Consider the following 17,722-nt stretch of genomic DNA (forward strand, 5'->3'; position numbering starts at 1 on the left):
ATTGACTTGATTTACAAGTGAAAGAGCTGGCTCTAATGAGAATGACTCCAGTGAGTATCTAGGTGGCTCCTCTCACTTTTTCTCTATATAGTCTGTTTAAACTGTTATGATAACTTTTAAACTATTCCCTCAACTGACACCATTAACTTTATCTGCAACTTCCTATTCTTCATCTGAAGAAACTGTTTTGGTTTTTTTTTTTCCATAGGCATTTCCAAAGTGCATTTGTTGTTGTAGTCCTAATAGGACTATAACCACTTCATTCCTTGTAATGTATTTTTGGTGTCTGGGATGGCAAGAGAGACATCTTAGGAAGACTTAGCGGCCTTTTCCTTGTCCAGCCCATGTGCCAGCCTTTCAATGTAGTGTGTACTATACTCATGAAAAGAATGATCAGTGCTGAGGCTACCCCCACCCCTGTCACTCTCTCGAATGAAGTGGTCCGTTACTGGGAGGATTTCTTTGGAGGAGGCAGAGACCTGGTCTTAAAACGGACCTGTCACTTTTATTTAGACAGGTTGCTGTAGCATTTGGAGCCCTGAAAAGGGAAAGAAATGTCCAAACCCTATACAAGTCCTACTTAATAAGATAGTGTAGCATAAAAACAAATTAAAGATGGGTTAACTTAAACGCTATAAGGAATATATTTGCATAGGTTGTTTCTTGAGTCTTCGTGTTTTTTCTTCTCAAGATCCTGTTACATAGGTGAAGAAGGGGTCCTACCTAGTCCTGTTGTGTTAACATCTACATGTGTAGATGTTGTCTTGGAATTCCTTGTACCTGTTGAACTCCAGATGCTGAACACTTTGGGACACTTGACAGATTTGTCGGCTGGCAAGGTGTTAGGCATAGTGGGATTGCGAAGCTAGAGGTTGGAAACAAATATCTGCAGCAGCAAGCAGGACATTTCTCTTATTTGGTGGTTGTTGTTTGTTTTTTCCAATCGATACCCTTATCAGTTCTTCTAGACTTTAATTTATTCCCTGGCTAAGCATCATGAGGATCTTCATTTTCTGAGTAGACTGTAATTCTTGGAAGAGATCTGAGCATGTTAACTACTAATCTGACTGTTAGGAAATTCCATGTCAAGGAATTATGTGAATCAGTTGCCTTCCTGGCTCCATAGCTATCTTAAGGGATGAATTCTCACAGTTATTAGTTCAGCTGTCCTGAACTGAGTCAGGATTCTCAGAAGCCTTAAAAGTAGGAGTAGAAATAATAGGAAGAAGAGCTGTATGTTTGCACAACGTTGTATGGAGCAAAAGTTACCTATTTTTTCTTTAATTGTTGATTTCTGCTTTTATTTTAGTATTTAAAAACAAACTTGTTGTGAGTTAAGCTTTTAACTTAAGAAAACATGCTGAATCCTAAAATAACAACTTCCTAGCTTTCATATATGAGCTTATCTGCCGTGTATTTTGCAAGCAAAGGTGTGAAATGCTAGGCTATGAAGATGATGAAGGGATTGGAGCATCTGTCTTGCAAGGAGAGACTAAGAGCTGGGTTTGAAGGCTTGAGCAGGGGGAGGATCTTATCGATGTGTATAAATACCTGATAGGGAAGTAGAGAAGAGGAAGGCAGAGTCTTCCCAGTGGTGTCCAGTGACAGGACAAGAGACAATGGACACAAACTGAAATGCAAGAAACTAAATTTAAACATGAGAAAAAAACTTTTTTTTTTTCTGGTGAGGGTGGTCAGAAACTGGAACAGGTTGCCCAGAGAGGCTGTAAAGTCTTCATCTGTGGAGAAATTCAAAACCTGACTGGACAGTGTCCAGAATAACCTGCTGTAGCTGACCCTGCTTTGAGCAGGGGTGTTGCACTAGGTGATCTCCAGAGGTCCCTCCTGACCTCCAGCATTCTGTGAAACACAACTTGCATTGCCTTATTTCTCTCTGCAGTACTTTCTTAATCTGAATAAAATATGTATAGAGAAGGCATATTGCTTTATTATCACCTGAAGATAATTATTTATTTTAATACCTTCCATTCTAAATGGTACCTTCCACTTCTAAACATTCTGTGAAAAAGCTGTGTCATGATATAGCTGCTGAATTAATTTTTTCTTAATAATGGAGAATTGAATTAAATTGAAGGCCCATGTAAAGAACACTGCATTTCAGTATTAAATTTTGAGAAATACTAAAAGTAGGCTATTATAATTACTCATAAGTTATTTTTATTACTATTTTTGCTTAATGCAATCTTATTTTCAGATTTGAGAACGCTGTCAGACATATCAATGCAACTTTGGATGTTCTTCCTGTTAAAGGACCTCAGGGTCCTCCAGTACCTGTAAAAACTGATGACCTGGTTCAGAATAAATCAGATGCTCAACAGACTTGGGCTGTTAAACCTGAGTACTTGACTTTGATGTCTCCTTCTATTAGTGAGTATTTCTTGAAGTTAATAAAATAACCATTCTAGTACTAAAATAACTGTACTGTATACTGTGTTTGTAATTATATTGTGATTGTAAATGTGGCTTGGCAAATAATATTGCTGCAGTAGTTTTACATGTAAACAGTAAACTTGGTTTGAACACAATTTCAGTTAAATTGTCAGAGGTAGTGTGCCCCGTGTGTGTAGATATAATATGCCCTGCATGCTTAATGAAGGTTTTAAAGCATTGTGAAGGTAAAAATAGGGCAGAAAATGCTTTATCTTAATTGGTGCATCTCTGAATGTTGGGCACTTCTGTGAATTTTTGTACATATTAGCTTTTTTTAATATTACAGGTGGAACAGCGGATACTGGACATGTACAAATTGTCAACAATTCTAATAGGATGTTGGCATTTGAGCTTTCATGGCCAGCTCACTGCCTTACTATAACCCCACAGCATGGAGTTATTGAACCAGAGTAAGTTTCTTTTCACGTGTGAAAGTGTGGTGAGGTTTTGGAGGAATTTATTTTTAGTTAGTTTAGGAATTTAGTTAATTTAGGAATTGTAGTTAGTTTTTAGGAGTTTATTTTAGTTTGTTTAGACTATACCCTGGAACTAGCTATTTTAGTTAGGGTATAGTCTTTTTGTCAGCTAACACACAAATCTAGCTTTTATATTTTAGGACCTTATCCTTTTGTAGTTCTGTATAGAGGGAATGTTCTTCTGTCACCTACAAAGTTAGCTGGAGGCCAAGAATTTTCTGTGCCTGGAAATACTATTATTATTGCATAATTTTCCAGGAGCTGGATGGTCAACAAAGCTGAAGCTTTTAAAAATTTCCTTTCACAATAGTTTTTTGTTTAAAAATGACCTGTGTGTTTAAAAACAAAAAGGACTTCTCCCCTGCCCCCCACAACAAACAAACAAAACCAAAAATAACAGTTCTTACAGAATGCTTCTCTTCTGGGGACTTAGCATTTTCTTTTGCAAATGTGCTGATATTCATCAGAAGTTGATTGTGGTTTTTTGGTTTTTTTTTGTATTCTGACAAAACTGTTTTTTGCCACTCAACCTTTGGCTTCTCAATACCTGTAGGTATGAAAAGAATTACAAGCCAGTGTCAGGTCACCTGTCTTAATTAGCAGTATTTTGGAACAGTAGTCTTAATATCACTGCATGTGTGTGTGAGACTTCTCACAAATGTCAGTGAAATCTTTCACAATAAAATGCTTGAAAGTTCTGACCAGCTCTTACTTCTAAATTTATGGTTTTTTTACGGTCAGTTCAGAAAGGCTTTTAAGACGCTGTTATTTAAGTATTCTCATCTTCCAAAAAAAAAAAAAAGTCTCATGTTCCACAAAAAAATAGGTTTTGCTTTGAGTTTTATTTAAGTAATTTCTTTAACTTTGTAGATGTTTGCCTGAACAGGTACTTTCTTTTCAGTCCTGCATCACTGTGCAAGTTGATACATTTAAACACTTAACTCCATGTTCATGTGTATATAAATTCTTGGATATACTGCTGGGGAATTTTCATCACGAGTGAGAACAAAATAAAGAGGATTCTCTGGAAGGGCTAGGATATCTGCCACTCCTTGCAGATTCAGTGCCAAGAACAGTGGTTTCAAAAAGAGATAACAATGAACAACTTTCCAGTAGCTGTGAAAGTAAGGACATCTCGAGTGTCTCATACCCTAGACTCAGGACTGTCTGTGGAATGATTTCTTAAAAAGAGGGAATTGAAGGCCTTCTGCAAGCAATTTTCTTGCACTGCATAATTTTAAGATGTGTTCCCTTCACTGGAAAACAATGAGCTGAAACGTCACATGTGGGATCCAAGTAAGTAGTCTGGATCGAGAACAGAGGCCTGCAAGTAGGAAACAGACCCGTGAGAACAGCTGACTTAAGCACAGCAAGGAGCGCTTGCCCAGTTTTCTACTTTTCATGACCATCTCCCTGCAGTGCCAAGAGCAGTCATCCTGTCGGGACAGGAGCCAGCCAGAATCTTTCGTACTATGCACTGCGATGGCTGGAGCTGACAGAATTCTTGAACTGATTTAGGCCAGGAAAAGAGAAGGTCTGATTTCTCAGTGATGGTGAAAGAAGGTCCTAAGATCAAGGACTGTGTCATGCTAGAGCAAGCAGAGCACTCCCGGTTTCATTTTGACTAGACCCCTTAAGTTCTATGGAATGAGCTAAAGGCAACCTCTAACCTGCCTGAATGTGGAATAATAAAGTCCTGAGTCCCTACTGAATTTGGTAGAATTCCAAGAGATTTTCTCGTGGAGGTGAATTGAAACTAGTCTCTGGCATGTTGCTGTGCCTCAGTGTTGGGAGTATTGGTAAGTGCTGTGAAAGGAATTGCACTTTTGGAGCAGGGACTGTTGGAATCTCCAAAGGCTGCAAGAGCTACCTTTGGAAAGCGTTTCTTCCCTAGGCTCTGCTCCTTTCCGTGGTAATGAAAGTACTGAGAGATAGTGTCTTTAGGTTGAATATGACTCTTCTGAGAGACACGTGGTTTGTGACCCCATGCAAGTTGGATTTGCATGAGAAGTTTGCAGTAAATGTCAAAGACAAGCTGGTAGGAGCAAAGACAGTGGAATGGTTTGTGATAACAGATACTGTGTGTACTTAGTAAATCATACTCTCATGAATGCAGCTCGTACATGAGAGAGAGAACCATGAGTGAAAAGATTCTGAAAACTGCTGAGATTCAAAAAACCCCCACAATTCTTTAAGGAAATATCAGTATCCTGATTTAATATTTTAAGGCCATTAACATCTGTTAGTTGAAGATTGTAGAGATGGTCATTTTGTGACAAGGATTATGGAACTGACTTTCCTATGGGGACTGATCTTGTTCCTACACTAAACTTTTCAAATGCAAAGTGCTGTGCTAATGACCTGTTAAGCTAATTCTTCAGGTGTAGCTTGAGTACTTTTGCTAACATACAACCAATGACCTTTACATCAGTGATTTTGTACTCATTTTTTAAATACTTCAGTACTTTCTCCCCTCCTTTATTCCTCCTTTATTTAAATGTCTTTAGTATAGAATATGGAACATTGCAAATCAGAATTTATGTTCTCGCTGGTCAAATTACTGTGTGATGCCATAACTGCTTCGAGTGAGTTTAGACTCTTCAGTGTCCCCTACTCTAAATAACTATAGAAAGCACTGATAACATTGAAAGACTTTTCTTTTTTCCCAAGATCAATTCTGCATGGGAGGAAGGAAAGCAAGCTGCTTTTCTAAAGCTAGAATTAGTTTAAAAGATTCTTGAAATGCAATTTGTGTGCGGTATACTTTGTTTGAACAGTACAATTCCCTTGTTGACTAGTATTGAAGCTTATTTTTTCCTGAAACATGTAGTTATATGTCTGATTTACATGGCCTGACCGGTTGTATATGTTAACAACAGGTAAGACTTACTTTTTCCCTATGACCCCTTATACAATCATCAATGACAAGTTTATTATATGTGTTAGTGTTAAGTTTCTGACTACTAAAGCTTGATAATGTATTGGATATCTGAATACCTTAAATTTAACTATCTCTAGATGATCTTCGCTTACCTGCTATCTTAAAAGTACATCTCTTCTTTGGGGGAGCTAGTGAGATCTGTGGTAGATAATCATTCTAATGTGAGGATCATGCTAATTTTTTTTTTCTTTTATTAGGAGCAGTACACTAATTCTGGTGAGTCCTAATCCATCACTTGCCACAAAGCTTTCATTAATTCCTTGGAGTGGCCTAATCTATATCCATTGTGATAACGGACAAAAGGTATGTGGCTTACTTGAGAGTTGAGATTGCAATTGTTTATTTTACTTTGCTGGATAAGGTCTAGTAACATTGCTAAAACTTTTCAGGTATGAGACAGCAGTTCTGTCAACTTCCATTATTCTCTCTAATTTGTAAAGTTCTCTTTTAAAAAAAAAAAAAAGTAGTTGAGATGCTGTTCTGCAAACTGAGATTCTTAGTTCATTCCTCTCTGAAGAAAAAATACTATGATGTGAACACTTAGACTGAATTGCCAACTGTACACCCACCACTGCTTTACGCATAATTTTCTAAAATGCTAAATATGTATATGTACACATGCATATATAAAAGTAGTCTATGTAATATTTTAAAAGAAGTTAAAGGAGGTTATTGGACAAGTCACCATAGCTCCTTTTGAGCTCCCTTAGGGTAAACTTAACCTTCTGGCCAACAAGTCTGTGATAAAGAATGTCTAGAACAGGTTCTTGCTCTTCATGCATTTTAATCCAAGACTTTTCCCTGATTAAATTAAGGTATATGAATAAAATTTATGAAGCCAACAGTTTCTTCTTTCATCAGTGTAAAAGCAGAAAGACTCCTTGGTAATCTCCCCCCCCCCCCCCCCAAATAGACACTTGTCTTTTTATTTTTACAGTCAGTATGTATTTTGGGTTAATTGTAACATTGCATGAAGAGAGAAGTAAAAGACACTGAAAGGATAAAATGGCATATCTACTTTCCTTCTTGATGAAGGAAGGTGATACAGAATTGGAAACTGTCTTAAAAAAAACCCCAAACAAACGGAGGTTGTTGAAAAGAGTGAGTTGAGAAGGAAATGGAGACTGTGCACATATTTAACTATGTTATGTTCTACAATATGAGAAAAGGATTTAAGAGAAGAAACCTACTAAGACAAAAGTAGAGAATGTAGCAAAACCAATCAAATTGTAAGAGATCTGGTAGCTGATAATGCTTTTGCCATTTCTTTGCTACCTATCCAATTAAGCAAAAAGTATGCTAAGATTTTACTAGCATTAACTGAAGTTTTTTAGAAGTGCTAGTTATGTAGCAGAAGTGAACACAAAGCTCGTTCTGTGAGGCAGCCCTGTTCCCATTCTCTGCAAGCAGAGAATATTGTAGGAGTTGTCAATTAGTTGTCAATTTAACTAGATTAAATTTATTTCTATTTAATTAAAATGTCTAGATAGCAAATTTCCAGTAAATTTTCCTGTTCTCCTAAATTAAACTTGTCCTAAAATCTTTGAACTTTGTGAACTGAAGTTAGAGAATACCTGGTGATTTAATGTATGAGACTCTTTCTCTGTTGGAACATAAAGCTGAAAGGAAATAGAGCTAAATAGTTTGACTTGTTAATATATCAATGTTCACTATCTAAATCTTTCTTTTTCTCCAAATTGTGCAAAAGTTTATTAAAGTGCAAATTCGAGAGGCAGTCGCACAGAGTGTGTCTGGAGCAGACTTTCCATCTAGAAGACGTGATATATTTACTCCGCAGTCTGAAAGTCCTACTGTTCACGTGGCAAAGCCTCTCTCAGTGCTCCCTCTAACAAAAATGGAAATAAAGAACAGAACCATTGTTTTTCCTAAAACAAGACCTGGCCAAAGCTCAGGTAATATTGCTTACTTAGTAAATGCAACATCTGTAGTATCTTGTGTTCAGAGGTCTTGTTTACTGTATTGCATGTTTGGGAACTTGAATGCCTTGACTTTGTTTTTGTTCTTTTAGCCTGATAAGTGCAATTGACCAGTTCCCCTCTTCTGATTGTAGTTTGAAATGTTACTCCTTGTGATGGAACTTTTTTCAGAAGTCTTTTTTGTTTGTTTTGCTTGGTTGTTTTTTTTTTCTTTCTTCTTATGCAGTATAGCCACACTTTTTCCCACAGATAGGTTTGCATACAGACAGGTAAGTTGCCAATTTTTTAAGCAACTATGATGAATGCAACCATACTGTGCCTGGGTGAAGAGGGCACTGAGGTTACTGTGTTTTGTTGATGTTCTTTTGGGTCAATGCACTTCTGCAGTAGACTCATTCTGCTCATCTGTGTAGATGTCCCTAAGATGTGAGATAAATCCATCTGCGTGTAGCAGAGAAATAAATATTCTACATAGTAGTTACAATGTTACATGTAGTTCTGACATAGAAATGTCAGCTATGAGTCTGGCTATCCTTGTCTTGTACTTAATGATTGAGGAGGACACTGCTGATAATGGAGTCTCAAATCCTGTCTGTGCTTCTGATGCCGGTAATACTTAAAATTCTCCAAATTACTGTATGAAACTGTCATTCTGTTATCTAGATACCAGATTTTTTGGTAGTGCTTAGTTTTCTTTTCTAGGTAATGAGATTTTTTTTTTAATGATTCACTGATGCTACATATTTATTTAACAGACTAGAACTTTCAAGGCTTAATTTCTCAATTATATCTGGGTTTTTTTGCCACCCTTACAAAAGAGGAGTATAATATAATACTCCTTTCCTATTTTTATAAATGTCCCATATAATATATATGTAGCTAAACTTCCTGAAGTGCTACTCTAGACCGAGATGATCTCACAAATGTCCTGTTGATTCTTGGCAAGAGGCACATTTCAAGGTGTGAAATATGCTTATGGATACTGTCAAAGTTGGGATTTTCTGATAACGTCAGTAGTTATTCTCCTTTCTGCAAGTCAAGCATAAGCTTTTCTATTGAGGTTTCATTTTTTTATATAGATATATACACACACATAATATACATTATATATGTGTGTGTGTATATATATGTATGCTGAGTAACAAATCCGTACTAGGATGAGAACAGTTTTTATTTGATGCAACTTTATTTGATTGGTCCCAAACTAGAATACTGTCAGTGTTTTTCCCTGAACAGTCAAATAATATCTTGGGAGGGAGTTGGGTATCTTGTGGGTTTTTCTGGTATTTTTTTGTATACTGATATGTGAAGGTATCTGCCAAAAAATTTGAATGCAATAAACTGAGACAGATGGAGGTTACGTAGATCTTTCTGCTATTTGTCATGTTCTGGATTTATAAGAAGCTAACTTCCTACTATGAGCAATACATTCACATAGTATTCTTTGCTATGCTTCAGGTTCTTTTAGAGGATTACCTATTATTGTTTTAGGGTTATTGGGGGTGAGATTTAGGTCTCACTTTGTTTCTTGTAAGCATCTTTAATATGATTCTTCACTAGAAGACTTTACTTCCAAACTTCTTTTGTGTAAGCTTTCAAGAATTTTATGACAGTGTGCTTTGTTTGAGTCTGCTCTTGAAGTTGGCATCATGAGAACTGTTTCCATTAAACTTCTGTGTGTCTTGAAACATAGTTTCTGTTTAAACTCTTTCCACTAAAGATAGTTGAGCACTGGAACAAAGGCATTTAATGTATTAGTCTGATATTTCTCTTTTAGAGAGTTACCTGGAAATGGAGAATAAAGGGGATGAAAATGTGAAGTGGCATTTGTCATCTTTTGCACCACCCTATGTTAAAGTGAGTGAATGTTTGCATTGGTAGTTTTATGCAAATATCTTGTTTTTTTCCCCTTCTCTCTTCCTGCTGCTCTCTTTTTCCCTCCATACCCTCAAGAAAGAATATATATTTGAGCATGAACTCAGTTACAAAGTTTCTTTTTGCTTCTGTCCATATCAGGGAAATGTTTTACTCCTCCCCCTCCCCCCCCCCCCATCTCTAATGTGCTCCCTGACTGTGAATCAGTGCTCTGTGGGACAATTTTTGGTTCACTTACTGGCTTATAGAGTTTGCTTGTGCTTATCCAGTATCATTGTCCAGACTGCATTAAGTAGTCAAGCATACATGAAAGATGTGTGTCCCTTTTGGCTCCAGAAAGTTAGACTTGCCTTGTTTTGAGACTTGTGCTGCTGGAATTACGCTGTACATGGTATCTCTTGGAGGTAATTTGAGTTAGGTCAAGGATATTTGAATTACACTGCTGTCACCTGTGCAATTACTGTAGCTGTACCATTGGTATTTGTAAATGCTTCCCTATTTTTTTGATAGTCTGAAATGCTGTGATGGTCACTTGGATTTTATGCTAGAATTATTATGGTCTGTTGTCATGAAATGATGAAAAATGGTTATGTAGCACTCTTCGCTGTAGCCCAGAAGACTGAGTATGCCATGTTCCAGCCAGTGCACCACCTCTAAACTGGAAGTCAGTAGTCATGGTGACTGCATAGATGTTGTAGTAGTTTTAGTCTTTATTTGCTTTCGGGGAGTCAATATTATTTGTTCACTTGAAAGCAGCTTGATTGGGTGTATTTTCTTCAGTCCTTTGCAAGGATGGTGTGTGGGTGGGTGTATTGTGTGGTGTTTTGTTGTTTGGTGGGTTGTTTTTTTTTTTCTCCTTCTGAATCTGACTCATAACTTTATTTGCAGGATGTGGATGGAACTGGTTGTGTTTATAGGGTCACTTACTCCGCTTTCAGATGTTCCCGTGTTTCTGGTACTCTTGAAGCTCATGGAGATGAGAAGGTAAATTGACAGTTACACTAATATGCTTGAAATGTTTATATCTCAGTTGTATAATAGGAACTTACATGAGAAATTCTCTGAAATAACAGTTGAATTTTTGAAGCTGGTCATACTTTATCTGATAATGATAAAATGTTGGCCTTCCAAAATCTGGGTTCTGGGGTGTATCAGGTAGTCAGTATCTACTTAACACAGCTGTTACAATGTCAGCTGAGTTGATCCTGAGAATTCATACAATCTGTAGTTTGACTTTAACATGGTGGTGTTTTTGTGTTTTGTTTTTTTCTTTTAGATAAATTATTCTAGAACAGAAAATTGTTTTTAAATGTTTTGTAAAAATCCACAAGAAAGTCACAAATAATACTGGGTTCTTATGAAATTGGTGTGAGAACCAGTTTCCCTTCCTTAGAAGCAGTCTTGTCATACTTGTTCAGGATCAGTTGTCTGTTCCTGAAGTTAGTTTCATTTGACTTACAATTTTATCTCCTGGCCAGTAGAGGGTTTCATAACCACAATTATAAAGCACATCCAAGGACATACTGAATGGGTTTCTGTGGGGCTGTTGTCCCTCACCTTCTCCCTCAATGCTACTTCAATTCTATCTATTCATCTTCTTGAACACCTATCTTTTAATCATTATGGATTATTATGGCATTCCTTAACTACATTATTCCTGTGGTGATGCAACTTGTAATCTATTTACAAGACAAAAAAACTTACTCCTGTCCAGTTTCATAGTTATTTCATAATATTGAAAAACATTATTTTAATTTAAACAATTGTCTTTGCCTTAGCAATCCTAGTTCAGGCCTATTTGAATAACATTTACGTTATTGGCATGTCAGGCTGTTGGCTGGAGCTGATAAGGTACCGTGCTATCACGATTTGCTGTTTTTTTGCAGTGGGTATGATAATATTTGGCTGTTAGATACAGTCGTAGTGATCTATTCTAATCTGCTGCTCCCCTTCTCTTTCTTCCCCCAACCTCAACTCTGAAAACAATGCAAGTTTACTCTTGAATTAACCTGGTACAGCACTATACAGAGACAAGCCTTTGTCACATAGGTGACCCTTAAGGATGATCAAATGTATAGCCTGCAAGTTGGTTTACATTTCAGGCCTTCTAGTAATTGTAGCACAGTGTGCTTACTGACTTGGAACTGGAGGAATACAGTTGTTCACAGCTTAGCTGGCAGATGAAAGAAGGTATTGCTGTCTTTCAGCTGCGCGTATTTCCCCTCCTGGTCCCCTTCTCCTCCATTTTACTAATAGAAATAATTGTGCAAGTACTTGCTGACTTTGCTTAAAGCAGGTTAGCTGAACTCAAATTTTGGTCGAGATTGCTTGCACAACCTATTTCATCAGAACTTTCTCTCTTGTGGGCAAAAGAGGATGAGCTGTATTGTTTTGTGCAAGATCATCTGTGTGTGGAATGTATGTTCTGTAGTGTATAAATTTTGTGCTGGCTTAACTGTAACTTTGTGTAGGTAAAATTGTGAATACGTATAGATTATTTTAATAAGCTTCTGCAAAATTTTTCTCTTGTTTTGGTAGGTTGCTGTAATCTTTTTACCTAGAGATAAAGGGGATTATTCCCAGTTCTGGGACCTCGAGTGTCACCCAGTTGAAAAACCTAGTTGGAAACACAAATTAAGATTTCAGCTTTCTGGAGCAGTGAGTATATAAATGCTACAAATGCTGTCCTGAGCACAAATTTTTGATAACATCTTAATTTTACTTTACAGTACTCTTTCTCATATGCACTGGCGTATTCTGAGGAAAAAAAACCTGCTGATATTTTTGTTGGACTATACTGTACTGTTTTTCTTATGTTACAAAAATACCTTTTTCATCTTGCTTATGTGATAATGTATTATCTTTTGCCATTTAAGATGTAAAATTTTATTTTGCTCAGGAAAAGTAGAGACAAACTTGCCTTCTGTGGGAATTGTTTCTGTAGATGCAGATTTGTTTGTATCAGACACTAAGTGGATTGGTTGTATTTTTGTAAATAAATAGCAAAGTAACTGACCTTTGCTATAATAAGTAACTTAATGCAACATTGGAGTTTTCAAATATCCGTATTGGAGATATGGATGTGTCTCTGATAGAATCTGTTTGAGTATTTTATCAGAATAACAACATAGGTGGGGGAGATTTTTGAGATTTGTACATGGAAGTGATTGGATTTGAGCTCTCCCTTGCTCCCCTATTGTTCCTCAGCTCTAACTTTATGGTGAGGCTTGGAAGGCAGGGTTTGGGAGTTAGAACAGATTTTCTGTGCTCTGTCTCTTTACCTTGCTTTTAATCCCTACCTCACCATCCATACAAGAGCAGTCTACATAGGACAGAGAATCTATTATTATTAGGAAGAATTAATTCTAATGATCAATTAAATGAGCTGAATGTGAAAAGCTTTGTACGTTCAGTATTGCATGATTGCTATATATGCTCTGCTGTCCTCTCCAGAGAGTTTGACTTGATTTTTCTAAGCAGCCCAGATAAAGATTTGGTATCTTTCTTTAGAGTACCAAATCTGTTTCTGTAGTAGGAACCTTACTTACCCTTCTTGTTGGGGTACCTTACCTTTTATTTTGTAGGGTCCTTGCTCTTCCCAGTAGTTAATTGTGTTGAAGAAGGGACTTGTTAAAAAAGTATATGTTAAATGACTTCTAATTTTGGTGTGAAGACTTGAGACCTGTATAATGTTTGGTTTGGGAGGGTTTTTTATTCAGCTTTCATCTAATTCTTTGAACATAATTTTCCTTAAAATGAGGGAAATGTCTATGTCATTTGTCTGTTTAAAGCTAGTTGAAATTGAGAGAAGATGAATTCTTTATCAGAAATCTAGAGTTTTGAAGAATTCTTTTAAAACATGACTAGTTGTCAAGAGTTGTGTATATCTTTGAGCGGCACAACTTGATATTAATGTTTTTGAACTACCATGTCAGATTTGTTCCTCTTGATTTTTTTCAAAGCTGTTAACAATTAGATCATTCCAGCATCTCTTTGTGCATATGGGAAGAAATTTGTAGAAAATACTTGAAATATGTCATGATCATTTTGAAAGATTTGAAAGGGAAATACTTTATCAACTAGGTAAGGAACTATACATTTGTTTGGAAGAGGGGTCAACACAGAACCTTTGCTTAGATTGTTACAGCTTTTCAATCAGATCCACTTTTAGTCGAGAAAAGTCAATTACAATCTGTTATGTCCTAGGGATCAAGAGTTTAGACTGTGTTACTACAACTTTGAAAAGGACTTGGATCCTGCTGGGTTTGCTGAGACAGAGAGGGTTACGGCTCTGGTTAATGTGACTTTTGATAGAATGAAGTGGGAAGATTGACTGACTGTCATTCAGAGTGACTGAGTGGTATTTATTTATAGCACCACTTCAAAAGAAATGAGAAATTTGGAAGAGCTCAGGAAAGAACTGAAAGAACAAGGTGAAGTTAGGAAAATCAGTGGCATTTACCACTTCCATTTTTTCCTGAAAAAACAATTAACTGTGACTTTGATTATGCTCTGCATGTGTTTGCAGTCCCCACCACTGGAAACCATAGTCAGGAGCTCAGAAGATCATGTCTCCAAAACTGATCCCAGAGACAAAGGAGGGATTCTACCTGTGCTTTGCAGCCCCAGCCTCTCAATACTCAAACTTACTTTTTTTCTTTTCCTGAGAAACATTCGTTAGGCTGCTATCGGGTATTGTTCTAAGATCATTGAGCTAAGAGTATCACCATTGTGCACAGAAGTCTTGGATTGGTATTTCGGTCTAATTATTGGTCCCTTCTGGGTGAAACAGGGAACTAGCAAGAACCTGCCAGAAGGCTGAGGCAGCACCTAAGTTCTGATTGCTCCTTTCGCACATAGAAAGTTGAGGACTGCATAAAGTATCTCCGCTGTTGTTTGAAGATATTACAAATGTTAAGTGCATACCACTTTTTAATTTACATCGTTTATGTACTTTAGCTGTGTAACCACGTAACTTTTTAATGTATCACTTTGCAGCAAACTGAGCTGAACTTCTTAATACTTAGCACAAAACATACTGCTAACTAAGAATTCTGATTTGATTATTATTATCAGCAGTACAAAGCTTCATCTTCTTTGGGTATCCCAGAAATGAGAGGAGGAAAAATCTTTTTAAACTCTGTGAGCAAAATAATTAAAATTTTAAAGCTAAACAAATTTCTATGCTCCTGAGGTTGCTTTGGAACAACAGCACTCAATTGTAACCATTTGGACAGTGTTAACATACTGCTTTCATTTGAAACAGGAAAAGTCAGTATGGGCTATGGTAAAGCATGCAGTACTTCAAGATGGCCTTATAAAGACTGGGGGAACTTCTGATCATTTTCCATAATGTGCCTTATTCTCATGCAGTAAACTTGCCTTATTGATAAGTTAGAATTTGAATGATAATACTGAGGCATGACACCCACCATTTTTCACTACATGAAAAATGAAAAGCTCTTGAAACAAGACATGTACAAATCCTTTCTTGTCTTTATGTATTGGGTTCTACTGTGGTTCATGGGTTATTTGCAACTGAAAAATATTCTTTAAAATTAAGGTGTTAGTGGTTTTTTTTTTTGGCTTCTGCTATTTCTGACAGACTGATTAGCAGCTCTTTCAGTGGAAGAAATGAATGTCTAAAAGACAAGTTTGTCATAGCAGCTCTATTGAAGATGAATCTATTTTTTTACTCTCCTCTGCGTAAGGGAATCAACTGCTTGTCTAAAACGTCAGCACCATTTCAAAAATTGAGATAATGTTGTACAACCCTAAGTGTAGGAGGTTCTTTTGGTTCTTTAACTTTGTTCAAGATGTTGTGACCCAAGGGGCTCCAAACAGTATCTGGCTAGATTTGTTAAACAAGGCAGAGTTTGAAATTGGCTATTTGGCAAAGTATTCCTTTAGGGTGATCTGGTCTCCTTGCGTTAGAGTACACCGAATGGGGGTCCTGACGGTGGTAAATATTTTGGCCTAATTTCTGAATGTAACAATTACCATATAATGCATTAGCAGATTCTGTTTCTCTGGAGAGATATTTCTTTGAGAAGGATGTATTGTTCGTAATACCAAATTATTACAAAGCTTTTTGCTGTTGTGAGAATTCAAACTGTAATGATGACTTATGCCTTCTTTCTTTCTGAGCAGTTGTTCAGCTGACTGCTGTTCTTGAGGCATATGGGCAGAATATCTGCAGAGGAGTTGTTTTTTGTTTTGGCTTTTAGTAAAATCTTCGTTGCTAGCAGCCTTCTCAAGATTCCACCTGCACTGCTAGTTTGTTGTGAACTGGCATGTAACAAATAAAGTATTCGTAAAACACAGAAGCCTGCTAAAGTATTCCTCCTAAATCATTGCTTCTGTCTCAATGATCCAGACTCTACTGTTTCTGAAAGATTATACTCTAAATAAGTCTTGGGTTGGGTAAGGGAAATGACCAATTGAATACTTAAATACTTTTGAATGCAAAGTTTAAAGGCTTCTCTGTTTTTGCTAATAGGGTACTAAAACAGAAAATGAAACTTCAATTGCGAAACCTTCTGCAAGTGCCCTCACAAAAACTGAGCTTCCAGTTATACCAGAAATGAAGGTTTACTCTGAAGCATGTACAATTAAAGCAGGGTACGTATGGACAAAACTTGAAATGAGAGAGTCTGCAACTGGGTAAAGGTGGGGGGAGCAACCCCACAACCAAAACCTTTTTTACTATTAGGACAGCTATGTGGTGGAACAGGCTGCGCAGAGAGGCTGTGCAGTCTCTGTCCTTGAAGGTTTTTGGGATCTGACTGGACAAAGTCCTGAGCAGCCTGGTCTGACCTCACAGCTGATCCTGATTGGAGCAAGAGGTTGAACTAGAGACCTCCTGAGTCTCTTCTGACCTGAATTATCCTATGATTCGATGTTAAAGAGTAAACAACTGCAAAAAACAGACTTGCCAAACCTCTTTATGGCTTTGTATTGTTCAATCTCCCATGCTTTTTCTTTTCAGTTGGGTTTCTAAGTTGCCTAACCATGATTTGCTGTTGTAAATGAACTGGTATCAGCAGTAGAATCTTGTGTATGCTTTTTTGTATACTCCCCTTTTGGAGAGTCCATAGACCTGTAGAGTCACTTCTGGGAAGACCACTGTACTGCATGTCTTAACCTTGGTGTTCTTCAGTCTTAAGTTGATTTCCAGTTCTTTTACTATGGGATAATGTGAATATGGCAGGGGAGTAAAATGTTTTGGTTAAACATGTCATCTATGAGAAGAGTCTAGTTCTCTAGTAAAGCATATGGGGGAAAAATTCAGATTGTGAAAGTGTGTATAAGTAAATGTACGTATATTTGTGCCACAGTGATGCTTTCATTATTCTTTCTGGCTAAAATGTATTGCCTATAAAATTTAAGGTGAGAGTTGATGCCTTCAGGATCTTTCAATTTTTTCCTGATTTAGTCTCAGAAAATACACGTGTTATCTTGAAATATGCAATCAATATATCCAGACCATATAAGTAGGAAATCTTAATATCTTAAATCCCTTTTTCAAATCAGACAAAATGAGATAACTCGAGGGGTATATGCACCAGAAGACCTGTACGCTTTTCCTCCAACTAGAGTTGGTGAATCCTGCACATTAAAGGTCAACTTGCGGAATAATTCCTTTACAACACACTTGGTAAGTTTGACAGACTTTATTTTAAATACATCTTCATAAGTACTTCCAACAGTTCAACTGCACTGTTTTTTTACTCTTGACAGAAGATTGTGATAGTACAAGTCTTAGTTTGTTAGTTTCAAAAGTCAATATTATATCTGAAGAATTTTGCTCTCCGGCAATTTTTCTCTTTTCTTCTGACTGAATCACTGAGTGTATTTGTAATATATTTGCAACTGAAAAAATAATAGATTATAGTCTGCATAGATTTGTTATTATCCTGATTTATTTATTTTATTTTTTAACTTCATTAAAATATTGAGATATGAATTTTTCTTACTATGCGCAAATGTGGGCCTGCTTTATTTTTAAACCCTGGGTCTATGTAAAGCTGTATTTGTAAGTG

The 17,722-nt window shown here is 36.7% G+C and overlaps 1 protein-coding gene across 1 annotated transcript in view; it reads left to right on the top strand.

Annotated features, from left to right (window-relative positions):
* The window catches only part of CEP192 (centrosomal protein 192), a 96,593-nt gene that overhangs the window by 73,216 nt on the left and 5,655 nt on the right, over positions 1-17,722 (top strand). Inside the window, exons 43-51 of the mRNA XM_076328963.1 lie at positions 2,216-2,388; positions 2,738-2,861; positions 6,066-6,171; positions 7,577-7,781; positions 9,583-9,662; positions 10,569-10,664; positions 12,219-12,338; positions 16,180-16,301; positions 17,214-17,337. Coding sequence (XP_076185078.1) covers positions 2,216-2,388; positions 2,738-2,861; positions 6,066-6,171; positions 7,577-7,781; positions 9,583-9,662; positions 10,569-10,664; positions 12,219-12,338; positions 16,180-16,301; positions 17,214-17,337 — 1,150 coding nt within the window. The remainder of the gene's footprint in view (positions 1-2,215; positions 2,389-2,737; positions 2,862-6,065; positions 6,172-7,576; positions 7,782-9,582; positions 9,663-10,568; positions 10,665-12,218; positions 12,339-16,179; positions 16,302-17,213; positions 17,338-17,722) is intronic.

The sequence above is a fragment of the Aptenodytes patagonicus genome, chromosome 2 (genome assembly GCF_965638725.1).
Source record: "Aptenodytes patagonicus chromosome 2, bAptPat1.pri.cur, whole genome shotgun sequence".
Taxonomy (NCBI): domain Eukaryota; kingdom Metazoa; phylum Chordata; class Aves; order Sphenisciformes; family Spheniscidae; genus Aptenodytes; species Aptenodytes patagonicus.